Here is a 16,016-nt window from a genome sequence, read left to right as displayed (position 1 = left end):
GTTCGAAGTACCTTTTTACCCCGCAAGGATATCCACAAAGCCACCTGGAGATCACCTGAACAACACATAGAAAACCAAATCGATCACTTTCTAATCGACGGGAAATTCTTTTCCGACATTATCAACGTCCGCACGTACAGCAGTCCGAACATTGATTCGGACCACTACCTAGTTGCAGTATGCATGCGCTCAAAACTCTCGACGGTGCATAACACCCGTCGAAGTCGAACGCCGCGACCCAACATTGAGCAACTACGGGACGCCGGAGTTGCCCAGGACTACGCGCAGGAGCTGGAAGTTGAACTACCCACGGAAGAGCAGCTGGGCGCAGCTTCTCTTGAAAATGACTGGAGGGACATCCGTTCCGCCATAGGTAGTACTGCTGCAGCGGCACTAGGTACTGCAATCCCGGAGTGCAAACTGTTAGTAGAGGAGAAGAATGCAGCACGGGCGAGAATGCTGCAACACTGCACGAATGTGTGAATGTGGAGCGATACAGACAAGCGCGGAACAGACAAAACTCGGTTTTCCGAAAGAAGAAACGTCAGCAGGAAGACTGAGATCGCGAGGCGATGGAAAATCTGTACCGCGTAAACGACACACGGAAGTACTACGAGAAGCTAAATAGTTCGCGCAAAGGCTACGTGCCGCAAGCCGATATGTGCAAGGACTTGGACGGTAACCTTCTCACGAACGAGTGTGAGGTGATTGAGAGGTGGAAGCAGTACTATGACGAGCACCTCAACGGTGAAGCAGCAGAAAACGATGGTGGCACGGCAACATACCTTGGAGCACGCGCAGAAGACGACATGCTACCGGCCCCTGATCTTCAAGAAGTTGAGGAGGAGATCGGTCGGTTGAAGAACGACAAAGCAACTGGTGTAGATCAACTACCAAGTGAGCTATTAAAATACGGTGGTGAAGCACTGGCTAGAGCGCTGCACTGGGTAATTGCCAAGATTTGGGAGGAGGAGATATTACCGGAGGAGGTGGAAGGTGTCGTATGCCCAATCTACAAAAAGGGCGACAAGTTGGATTGCTGCAACTACCGCACGATCACACTGCTGAGCGCCGCCTACAAGGTACTCTCCCAAATTTTATGCCACCGTCTGTCACCATATGCAAGAGAGTTCGTGGGGCAATACCAGGCTACCACGGACCAAATTTTCGTGATTTGGCAGGTTCTACGGAAAGGCCGCGAATACAACGTGCCCACACATCATTTGTTCATCGATTTCAAATCCGCATACGACACAATCGATCGAGATCAGCTATGGCATATTATGCACGAGTACGGATTTCCAGATAAACTGACGCGATTGGTCAAGGCGACGATGGATCGAATGATGTGCGTTGTTCGAGTATCGGGGACACTCTCGAGTCCCTTTGAATCTCGAAGAGGGTTACGGCAAGGTGATGGACTTTCGTGTCTGCTGCACATCGCGTTAGAAGGTGTGATAAGAAGAGCTGGGATAGACACGAGTGGCACGATATTCAGGAAGTCCATCCAGATTCTTGGCTTCGCCGATGACATTGACATTATGGCACGGAACTCTGATATGATGGCGGAAACGTACATCAGACTGAAGGCTGAAGCTAGACGGATTGGACTTGCCATCAACGCATCAAAGACCAAATACATAAAAGGAAGAGGTTCTAGGAAAGACCACCCCGAGTTCAGATTGACGGTGACGAAATCGAGGTGGTCGATGAGTTCGTGTATTTGGGCTCACTGGTGACCGAAAATTATACCAGCAGAGAAATTCAAAGACGCATCATGGCAGGGAATCGTTCCTACTTTGGACTCCAGAGGACGCTCCGGTCGAAAAAAATTCGCAGCCGCACGAAGTTGACTGTTTACAAGACGCTGATTAGACCGGTGATCCTCTACGGCCACGAGATCTGGACTATGCTCGTGGAGGACCAACGCGCCCTTGGTGTTTTCGAACGGAAGGTGTTGCGTACCATCTACGGTGGAGTGCAGATGGATGACGGAACGTGAAGGAGGCGAGTGAACCTCGAATTGCACCAGCTGCTGGGAGAACCATCCATCATCCACATTGCAAAAATTAGGCGACAACGATGGATTGGGCACGTCATAAGAATGCCGCACGACGACTCAGTGAAAATCGTTCTAGAAAGCGACCCAACAGGAACAAGAAGAAGAGGCGCGCAGCGGGCAAGATGGATCGACCAAGTAGAAGGCGACTTGCGAACCCTTTGCAGACTACGAATCATATAATCGACAATAAATCATGGCAAGGAAAATAATCATCTAATTGAAATGACGTTTGAGACAAAGTTGTTCAAAATTGGATTGCCCTTTTATAAAAAAATAAATACACACTGCAAAAAGATCACTAATTTTCGACAAACAGGGAAAAAATAACTTATATTAACTTCAATAACATGAATTTGTTAAGATTTTTTATTGATATTTAAGATTTTAAAACAAATGTTTTGAAAGCTTATCTGAAATGGATTCAATGGGTACTGTTGAATTTTAATTCAACGAAAGGGGATTTCCAAAATTATAATTCTCGGCCGGAAACGAAATGAAACGCACGATCCGATTGTTGTAGAGTGAACGAGAATATAAATTTCCTGTCAAATGACAATTTAAGTACATATTAGTTTAGCGCGCTGGCCTAATGGGATAGGCCAACACTCCCTCCAGGGTACACCAACTTCCGGTTGGGCTACTGCTTGACGCGCTGAACATCTAACACCGCCAACTTGGCTGCTGGACGTTCGTAGACTCCGCTGATCGTCTGCACAGTCGCGGACCGGACCTGGCCATCTCGACTGGCGGTTGTGTTGATGACCCTCCCTTTTGGTCAACAACTCCGAGGCATCTTAGGGTCGACGATGATCACTACATCTCCAGTAGCTATAGGCTTCGTAGACTGGAACCATTTCGACCGGCGGGTGATTTCTGGCAGATAATCGGAGACCCACCGCTTCCAAAACAAATTGGCCAGAACCTGAGAGGTGCACCAGTTCTGCTTCAGGGCGAGACGACAGTCATTACTCGTGACTAATGGTTTCGTTCCGTTGGATGAACCAAGCAGGAAGTGGTTCGGGGTGAGAGCTGGAGCGGAATCGACATCTTCCGGCACGTGTGTTAGTGGTCTGGAGTTTACCACGTTCTCGATTTCGGTGAGAGTGTTTCGAAGCACTTCGTCGGACGGTTTTCTCGTTGTGCAGACGGCCATCAGGTTGCTTTTCACGGTTCGTATCAGCCGCTCCCAACTTCCACCCATGTGTGGTGCCAGCGGGGGATTGAACACCCACTCGGTCTCGGTACTGGTGAACTCCCGCATGATCTCATCGTGGTCGATCACTTCTTCAAGTTTCTTCATTTCACGCGCCGCTCCGACAAAGTTGGTTCCTCGGTCGCTGTAGAACTTACGAGGTCGGCCACGCCGAGCGACGAAATTCCGGATTGCCATGATGCATGAGCTAGTGGTCAGTGAGTGGACTACTTCAATGTGTATAGCCCGAACGGTCAAACACGTGGCAAGCATCCCCCAGCGTTTTTCGACCCTTCTGCCGACGACGACCTCAATTGGACCAAAGTAATCGACTCCGGTATGTGTGAACGGGCGAGAGAATGCAGCTAGGCGACCAGGAGGTAGGTCGGCCATGATTGGAGGATTCGGTGTTGCACCATCGTTCTTGCATCTTTGGCAATCTCTGCGTACTTGTTTGAAGCACGAGCGTAAGCGGCCGATTTGATATTTCTGCCGCAGTTCGTTAATCACTGTTTCGTGATTTTGGTGGTGGTATCTATTGTGGTAGTGGGATATTATTAAGGTAGTGATGTGGTGCTTTCGAGGTAGGATTATGGGTTTCTTCGCGTCTTCAGTGGCGTACTGGCAGGCCGCGATACGAGTTCTCATTCGTAATATACCGCGTTCGTCCAGCCACGGTGTCAGCTTGTACAGTGAACTGGATTTCGGCAGCGGCGGTGATAGATCTCCTACGATTTGTGGCATATTCCGCAGGGTGGAGAGTTCTTCAGGATAGCCGTCTTGCTGCGCGATGCGGATCAGGTATGCTTCAGCTGCGGACAGCTCACTTTCGACGAGCGGTCCCGTTTTAGTCGGCAGTTTTTGTAGTTTCAATCGACAGTTTGCTGCAAATCGCAGTACCCACGCGACTATTTTTTTCAGTCGTTCCCAGCTGGAGTAGTCCGCGGTGCAGATGATCGGTTCTGGAACAACGTGGTGTGTAGAAAGGTTTGCTATGAGTTCGGCGTCTGTGGATTCGTTCCGGATTGCAGACTGTGGCCATTTGTCTTCCGTTGTCCAGAGAAAATCTGGTCCGTTGAACCACCTACTCTCAGCAGATAGATCGGGAAGCACGTTCCACTTTGTAGCGTCATCCGCTACGTTTAGTTTGCTTGGTACGTATCGCCATTCATGTACTTCCGTAGCCTCTAGAATTTCCGTAACTCTGAATTCGACAAACTGAGTGTACCGCCGATGGTCGGAGTTGATCCAGCACAAAACGTCTCTCGAGTCCGACCAGTAAAACTTCTTCGTTATCTGCATATCCAAGGTTTCGACGACCGTACGAGTGAGCCGAGTGCCTATCACCGCTGCTTGCAACTCCAGCCGAGGGATCGAGGTGAGCTTCAACGGTGCTACTCTAGCTTTAGAGGTGACGAGAGAACAGTGGATTCTTCCATCTTTAACGAAGCGGAGAAATGATACAGCTGCCATTCCGCTCTTGCCAGCATCAACGAACGTGTGAAGCTGCACCTCATCGGCCTCGCTGTTTAGGTATGCGGAACAATAGCATCGAGCTATCTGAACGCTTTCGACGTTTGGCAAGACTTTTAGCCAAGTGAGCCAGTTCGTGAACGCATCGTCGTCTATTCCCTCGTCCCAGCTAACACCGGATCGCCAGATGTCTTGCAATAACATCTTCAGGTAGGCTAAGAAGTGCGCGATCAGTCCAAGGGGATCGTATATCGTCATGAGGACACGCAGAACTTCGCGTTTCGTAGGCCGTCTTTCACCTTTCAGCAGAGCCCCATCGTAGCGGTTCCATCCAACCTTGAAGGTGAAGGCGTCGGACTTCGTGTTCCACCACATGCCTAAGACCTTTTCAGTGGACAATTCTGATGATATATCCAGACTTTTTTCCTCCGTACTTCTTTCTTGCATCGCTGACGTCACTCGTTTAGAGTTGCTGATCCAGTTCCGTATCTCAAAGCCACCTTGTGCGTGAACGTGTCTAACGTCCTTCGCTGTCTGAATTGCTTCTTCGTCGGAAGCTACGCTGATCAACATGTCATCGACATAGTGCGATTTCGTAATTGCTTCGTACGCCGCTGGATAGTCACTATTGAATCGCTCCGCGTTAATGTTCTTCACATATTGAGCGCTACTCGGAGAACAGCACGCCCCAAAGGTCATGACTCTCATCGCATACACCCCGAGCCTTCCTTCTTTGTCTAACCAATAGAAGCATTGGTATCGTTGGTCTTCCTCGCGAATGAGTACCTGGTGGAACATTTCGCGGATGTCTCCAGTTACTGCTACCGGATGCAGACGGAATCGAAGCAGAATCGCAAGAAGAGAGGAAAGTAGATCCGGACCTTTCAGCAGAGCGGAATTCAGGGACTTTCCGTGTGCCTTAGCTGCTGCGTCCCACACTATCCTCACTTTTCCGGGTTTATTTGGATTTGTGACTGGGAATACTGGTAGAAACCAAGTGTGACCGGATTGCTGCTTAACTGCGTCGTCGGAAAGCTTGCGAACGTATCCCTTTGCTATGTAGTCCTTGATCTTCTCATGCAGTACTTCCGCCAGCTGTTGATCCTTCGCCATACGTTTTTCCAAGGACTGATGACGACGTAGTGCCATTTCGCGGCTATCCGGCAAGCGGATGTCATCGTATCGCCACAGTAAGCCTGTCTCGTAGCGTTTGCCATTGAAACGTGTGCGGGACTCTAGAAGTGACTGAGCTCTCTCATCTTCGGATGACTGAAGTAGTTTGTCTGGCTTCATAACTCCGAGACTATCGAGGGAAAAGTACTCTTTCATGGCTAGATGTAGACCTTCGTCGGATTCATCGCTACAGGAGCGTACGTGGAATGTATAGTGGAACATATTTGGCGTTTCTCCGGAACACAATCCTCCACATATCGTCCATCCCAGTCGGGTCTTCATCGCAATCGGTTGACCTAGTTCTCCTTCACGGCTATTCAGCGTCAGTCCCAGTTGAGCATGCTTCATTCCTATCAGGATTCGTGGACGAGCGTCGTGATGTGACTCGACGGGCAGCCCCTCAAGGTGAGGATACAGACGTACTAGCTCATTGAAGTCTAGAGTTTGTTGTGGCAGCATTAATTCGTTAACTGTTCGCACATCGTCTAGCTGGAACTTCCTGGCTTCGTGATGTCTTGCAGCAATGTGAAGCTTGACAATACGAGAATTCTTCTCGTGGCGTTGAGTTCCCCCAGTCCATCGTAGGCAGAGTGGACTCGAAGTTCCACTTAAGTTGAGCTCATCGGCCAGTTCTTGATCGAGCAGTGTCAGCGCAGAACCTTCGTCCAGAAAGGCATAGGTGTGTACCTCCTTCCCTAATCCTGAAAGCACCACCGGGAGGTAGCGGAACAGCACAGAGCTTGATGTTATCTGATGTGTATTGCATCGATGTCCGGAGCTACTAGCTTCAGGTTGAGACGATTGGTGGCTTCCGCTCTGAGTGTTGCTGTTTTCAGTATTCCTGTTCTGGTCGTTGTGTAGCAGTTCGTGATGCCTATATGTGCATCCGTCTTTGCCGCAAGGTTTGGCCTTGCAGTTTCCCTTGTGTTGGCGAAGGCATGTGCGGCAGAGTCCAAACTCCCTGACTACGGCCCACCTGGAATCCCTGGACAAGTCTCGAAATTGTTTGCACTTGTCCGCAGATTTGCAGCTCCCTTTGCATACTAAACACGTCTCCTTGGTGGGTGTTGGTGGAAGATCTACTGCAGCTTTTGAGGACGTATTGGGTTTCGGGTTGTGAGGAACCGTAGACTCAGAGTGCGCGTTTAGATAACTGTCTCCTTTTTTGCTCCGACGAATATCGCTGTGGCCAGGTTTTGCTTCCAGTGATACGGTAGGAAACGTTACCGAACTTGCTGCTTCCGCTAGAGTGTAAACCCATTCGCCGAAGATCGCTAAGTTGACTGTCAGGTGCGTCTTCCGATGTTGAGCCCAACTGAGCTTGATTGTTGGTGGTAGTTTGCTGACAAGCTGGTGCAACAGAGTGATGTTGTACATATACTCCTCCAAACCACATGACTCAACTGTAGCGCAAAAGTTCTGTACGCTCACTGCGAAATCCACCAACGTTTCCAGTCGATCCTCTCGAATCGCTGGTAGTGAGCTTATCTTCCCAATCAGCGAGTGAACAATGACTTCTGGTTGACCGTACAACATCCGTAACGTATCCATAATTCCTTGTACGTTACCGGGATGCATCAGTCTGCACTTGACGGCCTCGTAAGCTTTCCCCTTCAAGCTCCTTTGCAGTCGCACCAGGTTCTCCTCTTCCGAGAATCCACACATAGCTGTCGTGCTATTGAACATGGATAAGAAGTTCGGCCATTCTTCTGGATTGCCGGAAAACGTAGGCAAGTCCTTCGAAACAGCTTGCCGTGCCGCAATTTGTGAGCGTGAAAGCTGGAACTGATCGTAGTCATCCATTGGCGTGGGGCTTGCCGAAGATCTTGGGGCACGTGTGACACGAGGTACAGCGTGGGTCGATCGATTTGCATCAACAGCCGGCCTGCTCGGGTGGTCGATTTGCACTTGTGTTGACTGAGGCAGAGTATCTGGACTGAAGTGTCCGGAATGCCCATGCACCAAGTCCCGATAAGGGTTATGTGATCCACGTTTTGCTGGTTGAGATTTGGGCTGCAGCTCTGGAATATGCCTGGAAGGTTCCAGATTACGAGATGGAATACGATTCGCTTGTCGTTCCTGCAGACGTATTTCCTGTTCCAACTGTTGCTCCAACAATTGGTTGACGCGTTCTTCTTCTTGATGCAACTGCTGTTGTTGCTCTTGCACGCGTTTCTCCTGTTGCAGCTGTTCTTCACGTTGCCGCTGTTGATACTGCCGAAACGCCTCCCTTCGTTGCCGCTGTAACCGCTCCTCTTGCATTCGTTGTTGCTGTTGCTGCTGCTGATGGTGATTATGAAGTAACTTTTCGTGCTGTTTTTGCTCCTGCAAAGCTCGATCTTGATGGGCGGGATCGGGTGTACACCTAGCAATCTCCGATTGTACACAATTGGTCGTTTCGACCCATTCATCCACCCGGCTTCGTGAGATTATAGAACCAGAGCTACGACTTGATCCATTTTCACTAGCCAGGTCCTCCAAAATCTTGTACTTCTTGGCTAGGTATGCTCGGTGTTTTTCTGCTTCTTCATGTTCAGCCACCCGTCGACGTTCTGCTTCTTTCTCTTCTGCTAACTGTCGACGCTCCGCTTCCTCCTGCTCTTCCTGCTTGCGTCGTTGTGCTTGCCGTTCTTCGAATTCCCTTTCCTCATGTAGCCTCAACAACTGTAACTTGGCACGATTTCGCCCAGATCTCTGCGATGACGTACAAGAAACTTCCGAAAACGCCTTGATTAGCTGGATTTCAGGGAGACCTTCCAATGACGGTACGAACAATTTCTCCTTTCGTTCCACGGCTTCTGGTTTCTTCTGCTTCTCCGACGGTAGTAGCGGCTCGGAATGAGTGGACTTCTTAGATTTGCCATCGCGAACAAGCGTCGTTCCTGAGACTTCCTTGACCGACAAAGTACGTTTGGGTGTGAGCTCCTTCCTGGCATCTTTCTGCGTTGATTGTTTCTTCGAAGTCGGCGTAGTTCGCTGGATCCATTTTGCGGTCTTGCAGTTGGTGCAACTCCAGCTCTGGTTGACAACTTCATCCGTTACTCCAACGCAGTCGTAGTGATGCCATCCGTCGCACTCATCACATTGAACCATGTCATCAGTGTCAGGTCCTCCACAGCCCCTACAGGTTTGTCCATCGACAGTTTTCTCCACCTCATCCACCAGTACCACATCACCACTACCATCATCATCACCGTTCTTTTCACCATCTTTAACCACATCACTTTCTTTCGGTTTGGGTGCCTCACCCTTGCTACTTTGCTTATCGGACTTTGAACCTCGACTCGACATGCTCGCGGGTTGACTGTTTCGTTATATAAACGAAAATTATATTATGTTGAATTTTAATTCAACGAAAGGGGATTTCCAAAATTATAATTCTCGGCCGGAAACGAAATGAAACGCACGATCCGATTGTTGTAGAGTAGAGAGAACGAGAATATAATTTTCCTGTCAAATGACAATTTAAGTACATATTAGTTTAAATATTAAAATAAATTGACTTAGCAAAGGAACTTAGTTTTCTTTACATTCATTAGAACGTAAGATATATGTAAGTTTGTTCCACATTATTTAGATTGTAAGATAGATGTAAGTTTGCGTAACATTTTTCAGTTTAGGCTCGTTAGCGAATCTTCCATACAAGTAAACCACTGGATGCGGCTTCCGTTCTGGTAGAGGAGGCTTGTTGGATAGCGGAAGATAAAATGTTAACCTTTTGACTATAGTTTTAAGTGAACAAGAATACTCGGCTCTGTAAAGTTAATTTGGTTGAGCCTAATCGAATAAACTAATGATAAAAAAGAATTTTTTTTAGACTGAAATTAAATAGACAGTTCAAGTAGGCTTCAAGAATTAGGCCAGATTTTTGTAAAATCTGACCAATAAATTAATTTCTAAGCGGGTGGCTAGATTACCCCTATTGGAGAAATTGCTCACTTGCGCCTGAGTTTAAAAATCTTTAAAATGCTTTTTTTTTGTTATTGATGTTTTTAACAGTTTTTTGGCAAACATTTGTGCCATGCTCTGTTGGTTCAGTGAGTTAGGGCGTGCTCTGCCACGTTGGTCGAGGTAGATTTCATGTGTGATTAAGTGATTGCAGTGGGCATTTCATGAGCAATTCACTTCAAAAGTTGCGTTGCATATTTCAACACATGTAGTTCCAAAGAGCCTGAATGAAATGTGGTGTAAAATACGACATAACGGAAAATTCATACTTATTGTATAAAACACAAGGAAATGCTTCGAGAAAGAAATTAAGATAACATAGTGAAAAATGTTGTTCGTTGTGAGTCAACAAATTGAGTGTTTCATTGCAATGCTTTAAGTAGTGTTAAATGTTTATTTAAATGTTCTCTCACTTCACATCTTCAACGATTCTGAACGGCCATTTCGAAGTAGTTATATCACAGCATTGCTAATAATAATATCTTTTCCGGTACCATGGAGTCAACAAAGTAAAAGTGACAGAAGAACTGCACAATTGAGCACATGGGATACGACAATGGAGTGATGCTCGTTAAGAAAATATCCAAAGGCACTGTGTATTTTCCACACTGGTGTTACGGTTTTATAAGACGCAATCGCTTTTTTTTTCCTTTATTGAGGTGATTTTGACGGCTAAAAATCTCCTAAATAAAGGAAAAAAAAAAAGCAATCAGGAACTCAAAATCATTCAACAAAGTGATGGACGTCTAAATGTCGTAAAACACATAAGAAAAAACGTGGAAGACTAGTAGCGACTAGCAGTGATGCAGAGAAGGACAACGAGTTCATAAATAGGCACAAAAATTGGACAGAATGCAGGGTTACCAAAACTACAGATAAATCTGTATTTGTACAGAGTTTTCAAAGTTTATGAAACCAAGATTCTGTATTCACCGATTACAGATTTTTAGGATTCAAACAGATTAGACAGATTTTTAAAATACGATAAAAAAAGTTTTTAAATGAAACTTGAGATGTTTAAAACACTTTGTTTTTCAATTTTATCACCACCAACTTTAAAAATACAAACATGCTTTATTGCGGTTAGAAAATGAGAATGAGAACTGTCACTATGAAAAAAATGGCCTAATCACTTTTCAAATGACATTTTTTAAGGATCAAATTAAAAAAAATATCAACGCACATATCATCACAGAGTTTCTGGACAAGAACTAAAATGAAAGTTTTTTTTTACAAAAACACAGATTTCCTTTTGGCAACCCTATCAGAAGGGTGACGACAGCGAAAGTTAGTGAGATCGTTATAAATTTTTATTTTTTTTATTATTGCTCTTATACAGCCATAGCCATCCATAGCAAAACGATATAGTGGTTTTCACATTTTCGTAGAAATTGGTAGTTTGGTTCCTTATTGCGAAATATTAGACCCGTGTTTTTTTAGGTTCATTAGGGTGACCATTTCCATGTAATGACTTTTTTCGGTTGGTTTCAAAGATCAAAATATCAAACTTTTTTGGGTTGATTTCAAATAAATGTAATGAATGGTAATTACAAATACTTTTTAAAAAATATAATGATATTCAAAAAAAAAAAAATTTTGTATTGAAAAACATTGATTGTGTTTGTTTTTTTTATGGTTTTCATGGTTCGCAGATAGACATCGCAATAGTTTTTTTTTATATTTTCTTGAAAATGTAGGTTTTTTTTACACATTAATCACAAAATCAGCAATGTGTTTCTTTTTTCATTTTTGAAGTTATCAATATTTGGGTTCTCTCTCAATACTCCTACCATGCATCTCCATCGATTTATAGCGAATGTAACATGGTCACGGAAGCAAAGGCAGTCGATTATCAAAAATACGTCAACTACGGTGACTGCTTACAGCACTGAATTCATGAATTGGTTGGCTTAGAGAGCCAGCAAAACGCTCGCAATAGAAGCGTACAAAAGTCTTAGTAGACAAGGTACCGTATAGCTATCGTTCATTGCAATCATTTCATCAAATACAAGGTTTACCAGGTTGAAAGTGTACTAAGTATGGTGTGGCTTCCTGAATCCTGAAAAGCACGAATACATCTCCAGCTTGCCATTACAACAAGATTTTGAACGTCTTTTATCGGAAGAATCAGCGCCAATGAAGATGATCATTTTACGACTCATTATGAGCTTGTCATCCAGGATCTTTGGCAATGTGGAATTTGGAGTCTTATAGGACGAAATAAATTTGGAGAGTGTGGAATAGGGTGACTCATTAAAAAAATATTTGCAATCTAATATACCACACTTTAAATTGATTCACAACCCCAAAGTATGAAGCTCTGAAAAAAATGGAAAAGAATAATGATGATTTAGATTTTGAAGTTTGTATAAATATTAAGGCGAATGAGGTATTTTTGATTACCACTGCTATCGCTCTTATTTTGAATCTTGTTGAAAGAATTCTGTCAAAGCTGAATATGTGGTAACTTCTTCTTCTTTGTATTCTTCTTCTTCTTATTATTCCTCTATTTTTCTTCTTCGCATTTTAAGGTTATTGATTATCGCATATTAGCTTATTGCGTGCTCACAAACTTAGTGTTCTAGATGCACTTCCACTGTAATTAATTGAGAGCTTTTGATGCCTGTACCATTTTTGCATTAGTATAATTGTGTGGCAAGTACAGTCATACTTTATGCCCAGGGAAGTCAAGAAATTTTCCAACCCAAAAAATTCCTATACTGAACCAGGAATTGAACCCAGCCACCTCCAGCATGGTCTTACTTTGTAGCTGTGCCTTTATCGACTGAGCTAAGGGAGACCTCCGATATGTGGTAACTATGACAGCGATAAACAAGCCTGTCGTTGTTCTGTATAATGGTGTTGTTGTCAGGCACATCTTCAACTATCAATTTACCCTATTCTGTAATTTTACAACATTTTTTATCGTTATTGAAATGCTAACTAATGCCATTATAAAAGCAGGCTTGTTGTTATAGTAGCCAAATATTGAATTTTTACAGCGTGTGTACAACTGAACCAGTGTTGGGAAACCAGGTGCAAATCTCACCAATCTGTGGTGAGATTGAGTTTCATTATTTTTGCTTTACACTCGGATGCTTCCGAAACTTCCACAACGGCTGGCAGCAGTCGCTTCGCGTCTGGCATCGGTGAAGAGAAAAAAGAGATAGCATTGTTATACCTTCTTTTTCTAAGAAAACGAGATGCAACGGAATCATGTTCGCGCCGATTCAACTCTCAGCTTTAACTTTACACGTTGTGAATAGTCTCGCAATATCAAAGGAGCTTGTAAAATCAATATCAAGCATGATATTTGGTTCCAATATTACGCGTGATATTCCGAGCGCATGAGAGCGGAAAATTATCAATTGATTGCTGATTTTGCCAACACTAGTAACTACCATATAAATTTAAAACTATTTTCATGATCTTAAAACCTTTATCAATCTTTACCATTTTTTACTCAGGCTGAATCAAACTGGAGGGTGACCTATTAGGGTGCAAATATTTATATTTTTTTTTCAAATTGTGGCACCCTAGTATGAACGAAAGCTGGAGAATTTTCTAAAACGTTTTCAACGAACTAGTCTCAGTAACGGAAAGGAGTATCTGACATCTAGGCTCAGAAGAATCGACAATACGTTGCAATGCGAGACAAAGAAGGGGTACATTAATGGCAACACGTTCCGCCTACACGGCTGATAAGATCGACTCAAAAAAATTGAATGGTTTTTCACACAAAATCGCAAAAACGTACACACTTAGTTTTTTTTCTACCGAGCTCGGCTGCGCAAATATCGGCAAAAAATATTTTACTGAGATCTCAACAAACATTTCATTTGTTTGCTGAGATTCAGCTAAGAATTATCCGAGACTGAGCAATCAAATGTCTCTTTTGCTGAAATCTCAGTGAAAATTCTTTTTGCCGAGTAGAAAAAACTAAGTGTGTAGGTCACTCATAGAGTGAGTAAATTTGTCTTCGCTTGTCCACAAAATTTTTGCTCAAATAGGAGGAAAATTCATGAAAATTTTACTCAGTCCAGGAATATACTAAACGACAGAGTGAAACCTATTTGAAAAGTTTTACATGGAAAATCGAGTTAAATTTTACTTAGTCTTTGAATAAATAGCTTACGTTTTTGCTAATTTGAGTGAAAGAAGCTGATATTTGTTTTAATCAACCGTGTATACTCAACATAGCTGAAGGCAGACCGAAGTGGAAAGGAGTTCCTGATTTACATCTCTCCAATCGGTGGTTTGAACATCCACACTTTCAGGAAAAGCCTAAAGACCAGTGGCCCCATCTAAAATTTAATTTCACCGAAGTTTCTGAAGAACTGCGGCAGTTCACGTCAGAATAGTAATCCAAGACAGCAGGTTCGTCGTTTGCAGTTGGTTCTTGAAATATGAGCAAAATAGGAACGAGTTATTGGATGAATATGTATACCATTTCGTCTAGATGGAGTTCGCTCGCTTCAAAGATAAACCTTCAATAAAAACACGCATTGCTAATAGGCAATAATTCGAAAGATTATTTGCTTTTGAACCAATCTCCCAAACATGTGCCCATGTTTCTGCGTCCACCCTGTTGCTTAGGTGAAATGGTTGCTGTCCACCGGCGACTCAGAAAACGAACACACCATAAAAAATTACGAGCTAAAATTAAGCAAATTGAAATGCATAAAATAGTAATTGAATAAAATGGCGCTTCTAGTGAGTCAGTATGCCAACAAGCAAGTTGAAAAAAAAAAAAAGGAATCTCCTTTCCTGACGCTTGTGACGTGAAAAACAGACAACTAGCGTGGAAAAAAAATGCACGCTTCGCTAGGAAAAGTTTGAGCAGCAAAAAAATAAAAGTATATGGGACTTCCTAGAACAGCTACCACCAGCCGAGCATCATGGTAATGAAATGATCATCACCACCATCACATCAGCCAGATTGGAAAAAGAATGAACAAGAAACAAAACTTCCCCCTGGATGTGCAATGCAGAACATGCGGAAATTGTTATATCATTAAACAGAGCGGTAAAGTTTTATACGAAACTGCACAATTAGTTTTTTTTAATTCTATGAACATTGCAGTACTAGTGGTGTAATTCCTTCTCATTGGTAATACAGTGAACCTTCCTTGAGCCGATGTCCTATATGCATAGTCCTTCTCCGATAGCATCAATAGATTTGATGTTCCTCAGCTTGATATCGACTCATGAAGGTTTCACTGTATTTTCTACAGGATCGTAAAACTGCAGTACCATCGTGGCAGCTCATCTTTGATTCCATCTACCAGCTTCCGGAAACGACGGCCGATGATGTTCAGGCTTTGGTAATTGAATGAGCGAGAACTATACTACACCACTAGCCTGCTCGGTGGCTCGATGGCGATGGTTCGATGGTTCACTGCAGTGAAATAATTGACGAGGAATGGCTCTAATTAATACGGAACGGACATTCCGTTCGCGCGTTATTAAAATTCACTTTTAATTGCAATTGCATTTTTGAATTCGTTTGAAGGGGATGCGATTGTTGCTTCACAGCAGAAAACGATCGGCAGTATTTGTTGTACTCTTTGTTCGTTTAAATTTAATTGAAAGTTTCATTTATTTTTAATTGGGTGAGCATTATCTATTCATTCACCGATCTTCTTTGGTATGATATATTTACAATGCTTAAAGATATAATAGCTGCACTTCTTGGCAACAGGATAGGTGAACTGTGACACAGCATCACCACACTTTTTGCACCCTTGGGGTTCTGACTGGTCAAGGAGTTCCGTATCACATAATGAGCCTAATGCTCTATGCCACAATGAGATAGAACCAACATATATTCTTATGGTTGAGTTTCTTTTAAGTCGAAATTCGGCTTAGCAGCCTTACAGAAAATAAATTTAACTAATTATCTCTAATCCCTGCACTTTTAGCTGGTGCTGCCCATTCTGGAAAACTTATTAGCGAACCAGAACAAATAAAATGGTTCCGAGAGAGTTGAGTCAGTTCGGCGTCGTTTTCTTCGATTCGCTTTGTGGAAGCTGCCTTGGCCCCAATTATAAAAGTCAATATCAGAAACTATTTCTTTTTAGAATTCCGGGGGCACCGATTATTGTGGACAGTTTATAGAGCGGAATAGATTGTCTCGTCATCGTGGAACAACACAGCTTCCAAAATAGT

The 16,016-nt window shown here is 43.8% G+C and overlaps 1 protein-coding gene across 1 annotated transcript; it reads right to left on the bottom strand.

The window, feature by feature from the left end:
* Positions 1–2,837: 2,837 nt before the first annotated feature.
* Positions 2,838–9,191, bottom strand: LOC135707839 (uncharacterized). Its single transcript, XM_065229753.1, has one exon. It carries the CDS (start codon positions 9,189–9,191, stop codon positions 2,838–2,840), a length of 6,354 nt encoding a protein of 2,117 aa, XP_065085825.1.
* Positions 9,192–16,016: the final 6,825 nt, after the last annotated feature.

The sequence above is a fragment of the Ochlerotatus camptorhynchus genome, unplaced genomic scaffold (assembly GCF_037179485.1).
Source record: "Ochlerotatus camptorhynchus isolate MF236.1 unplaced genomic scaffold, CSIRO-AGI_Acam_v1.1 ptg000320l, whole genome shotgun sequence".
Lineage (NCBI taxonomy): Eukaryota > Metazoa > Arthropoda > Insecta > Diptera > Culicidae > Ochlerotatus > Ochlerotatus camptorhynchus.
This window is presented reverse-complemented; position numbering and strand designations above follow the sequence as displayed.

Coding starts and splice junctions, on each gene's coding strand:
- LOC135707839 (XM_065229753.1), bottom strand. CDS start 9,191: ATGTCGAGTCGAGGTTCAAAGTCCGATAAGCAAAGTAGCAAGGGTGAG.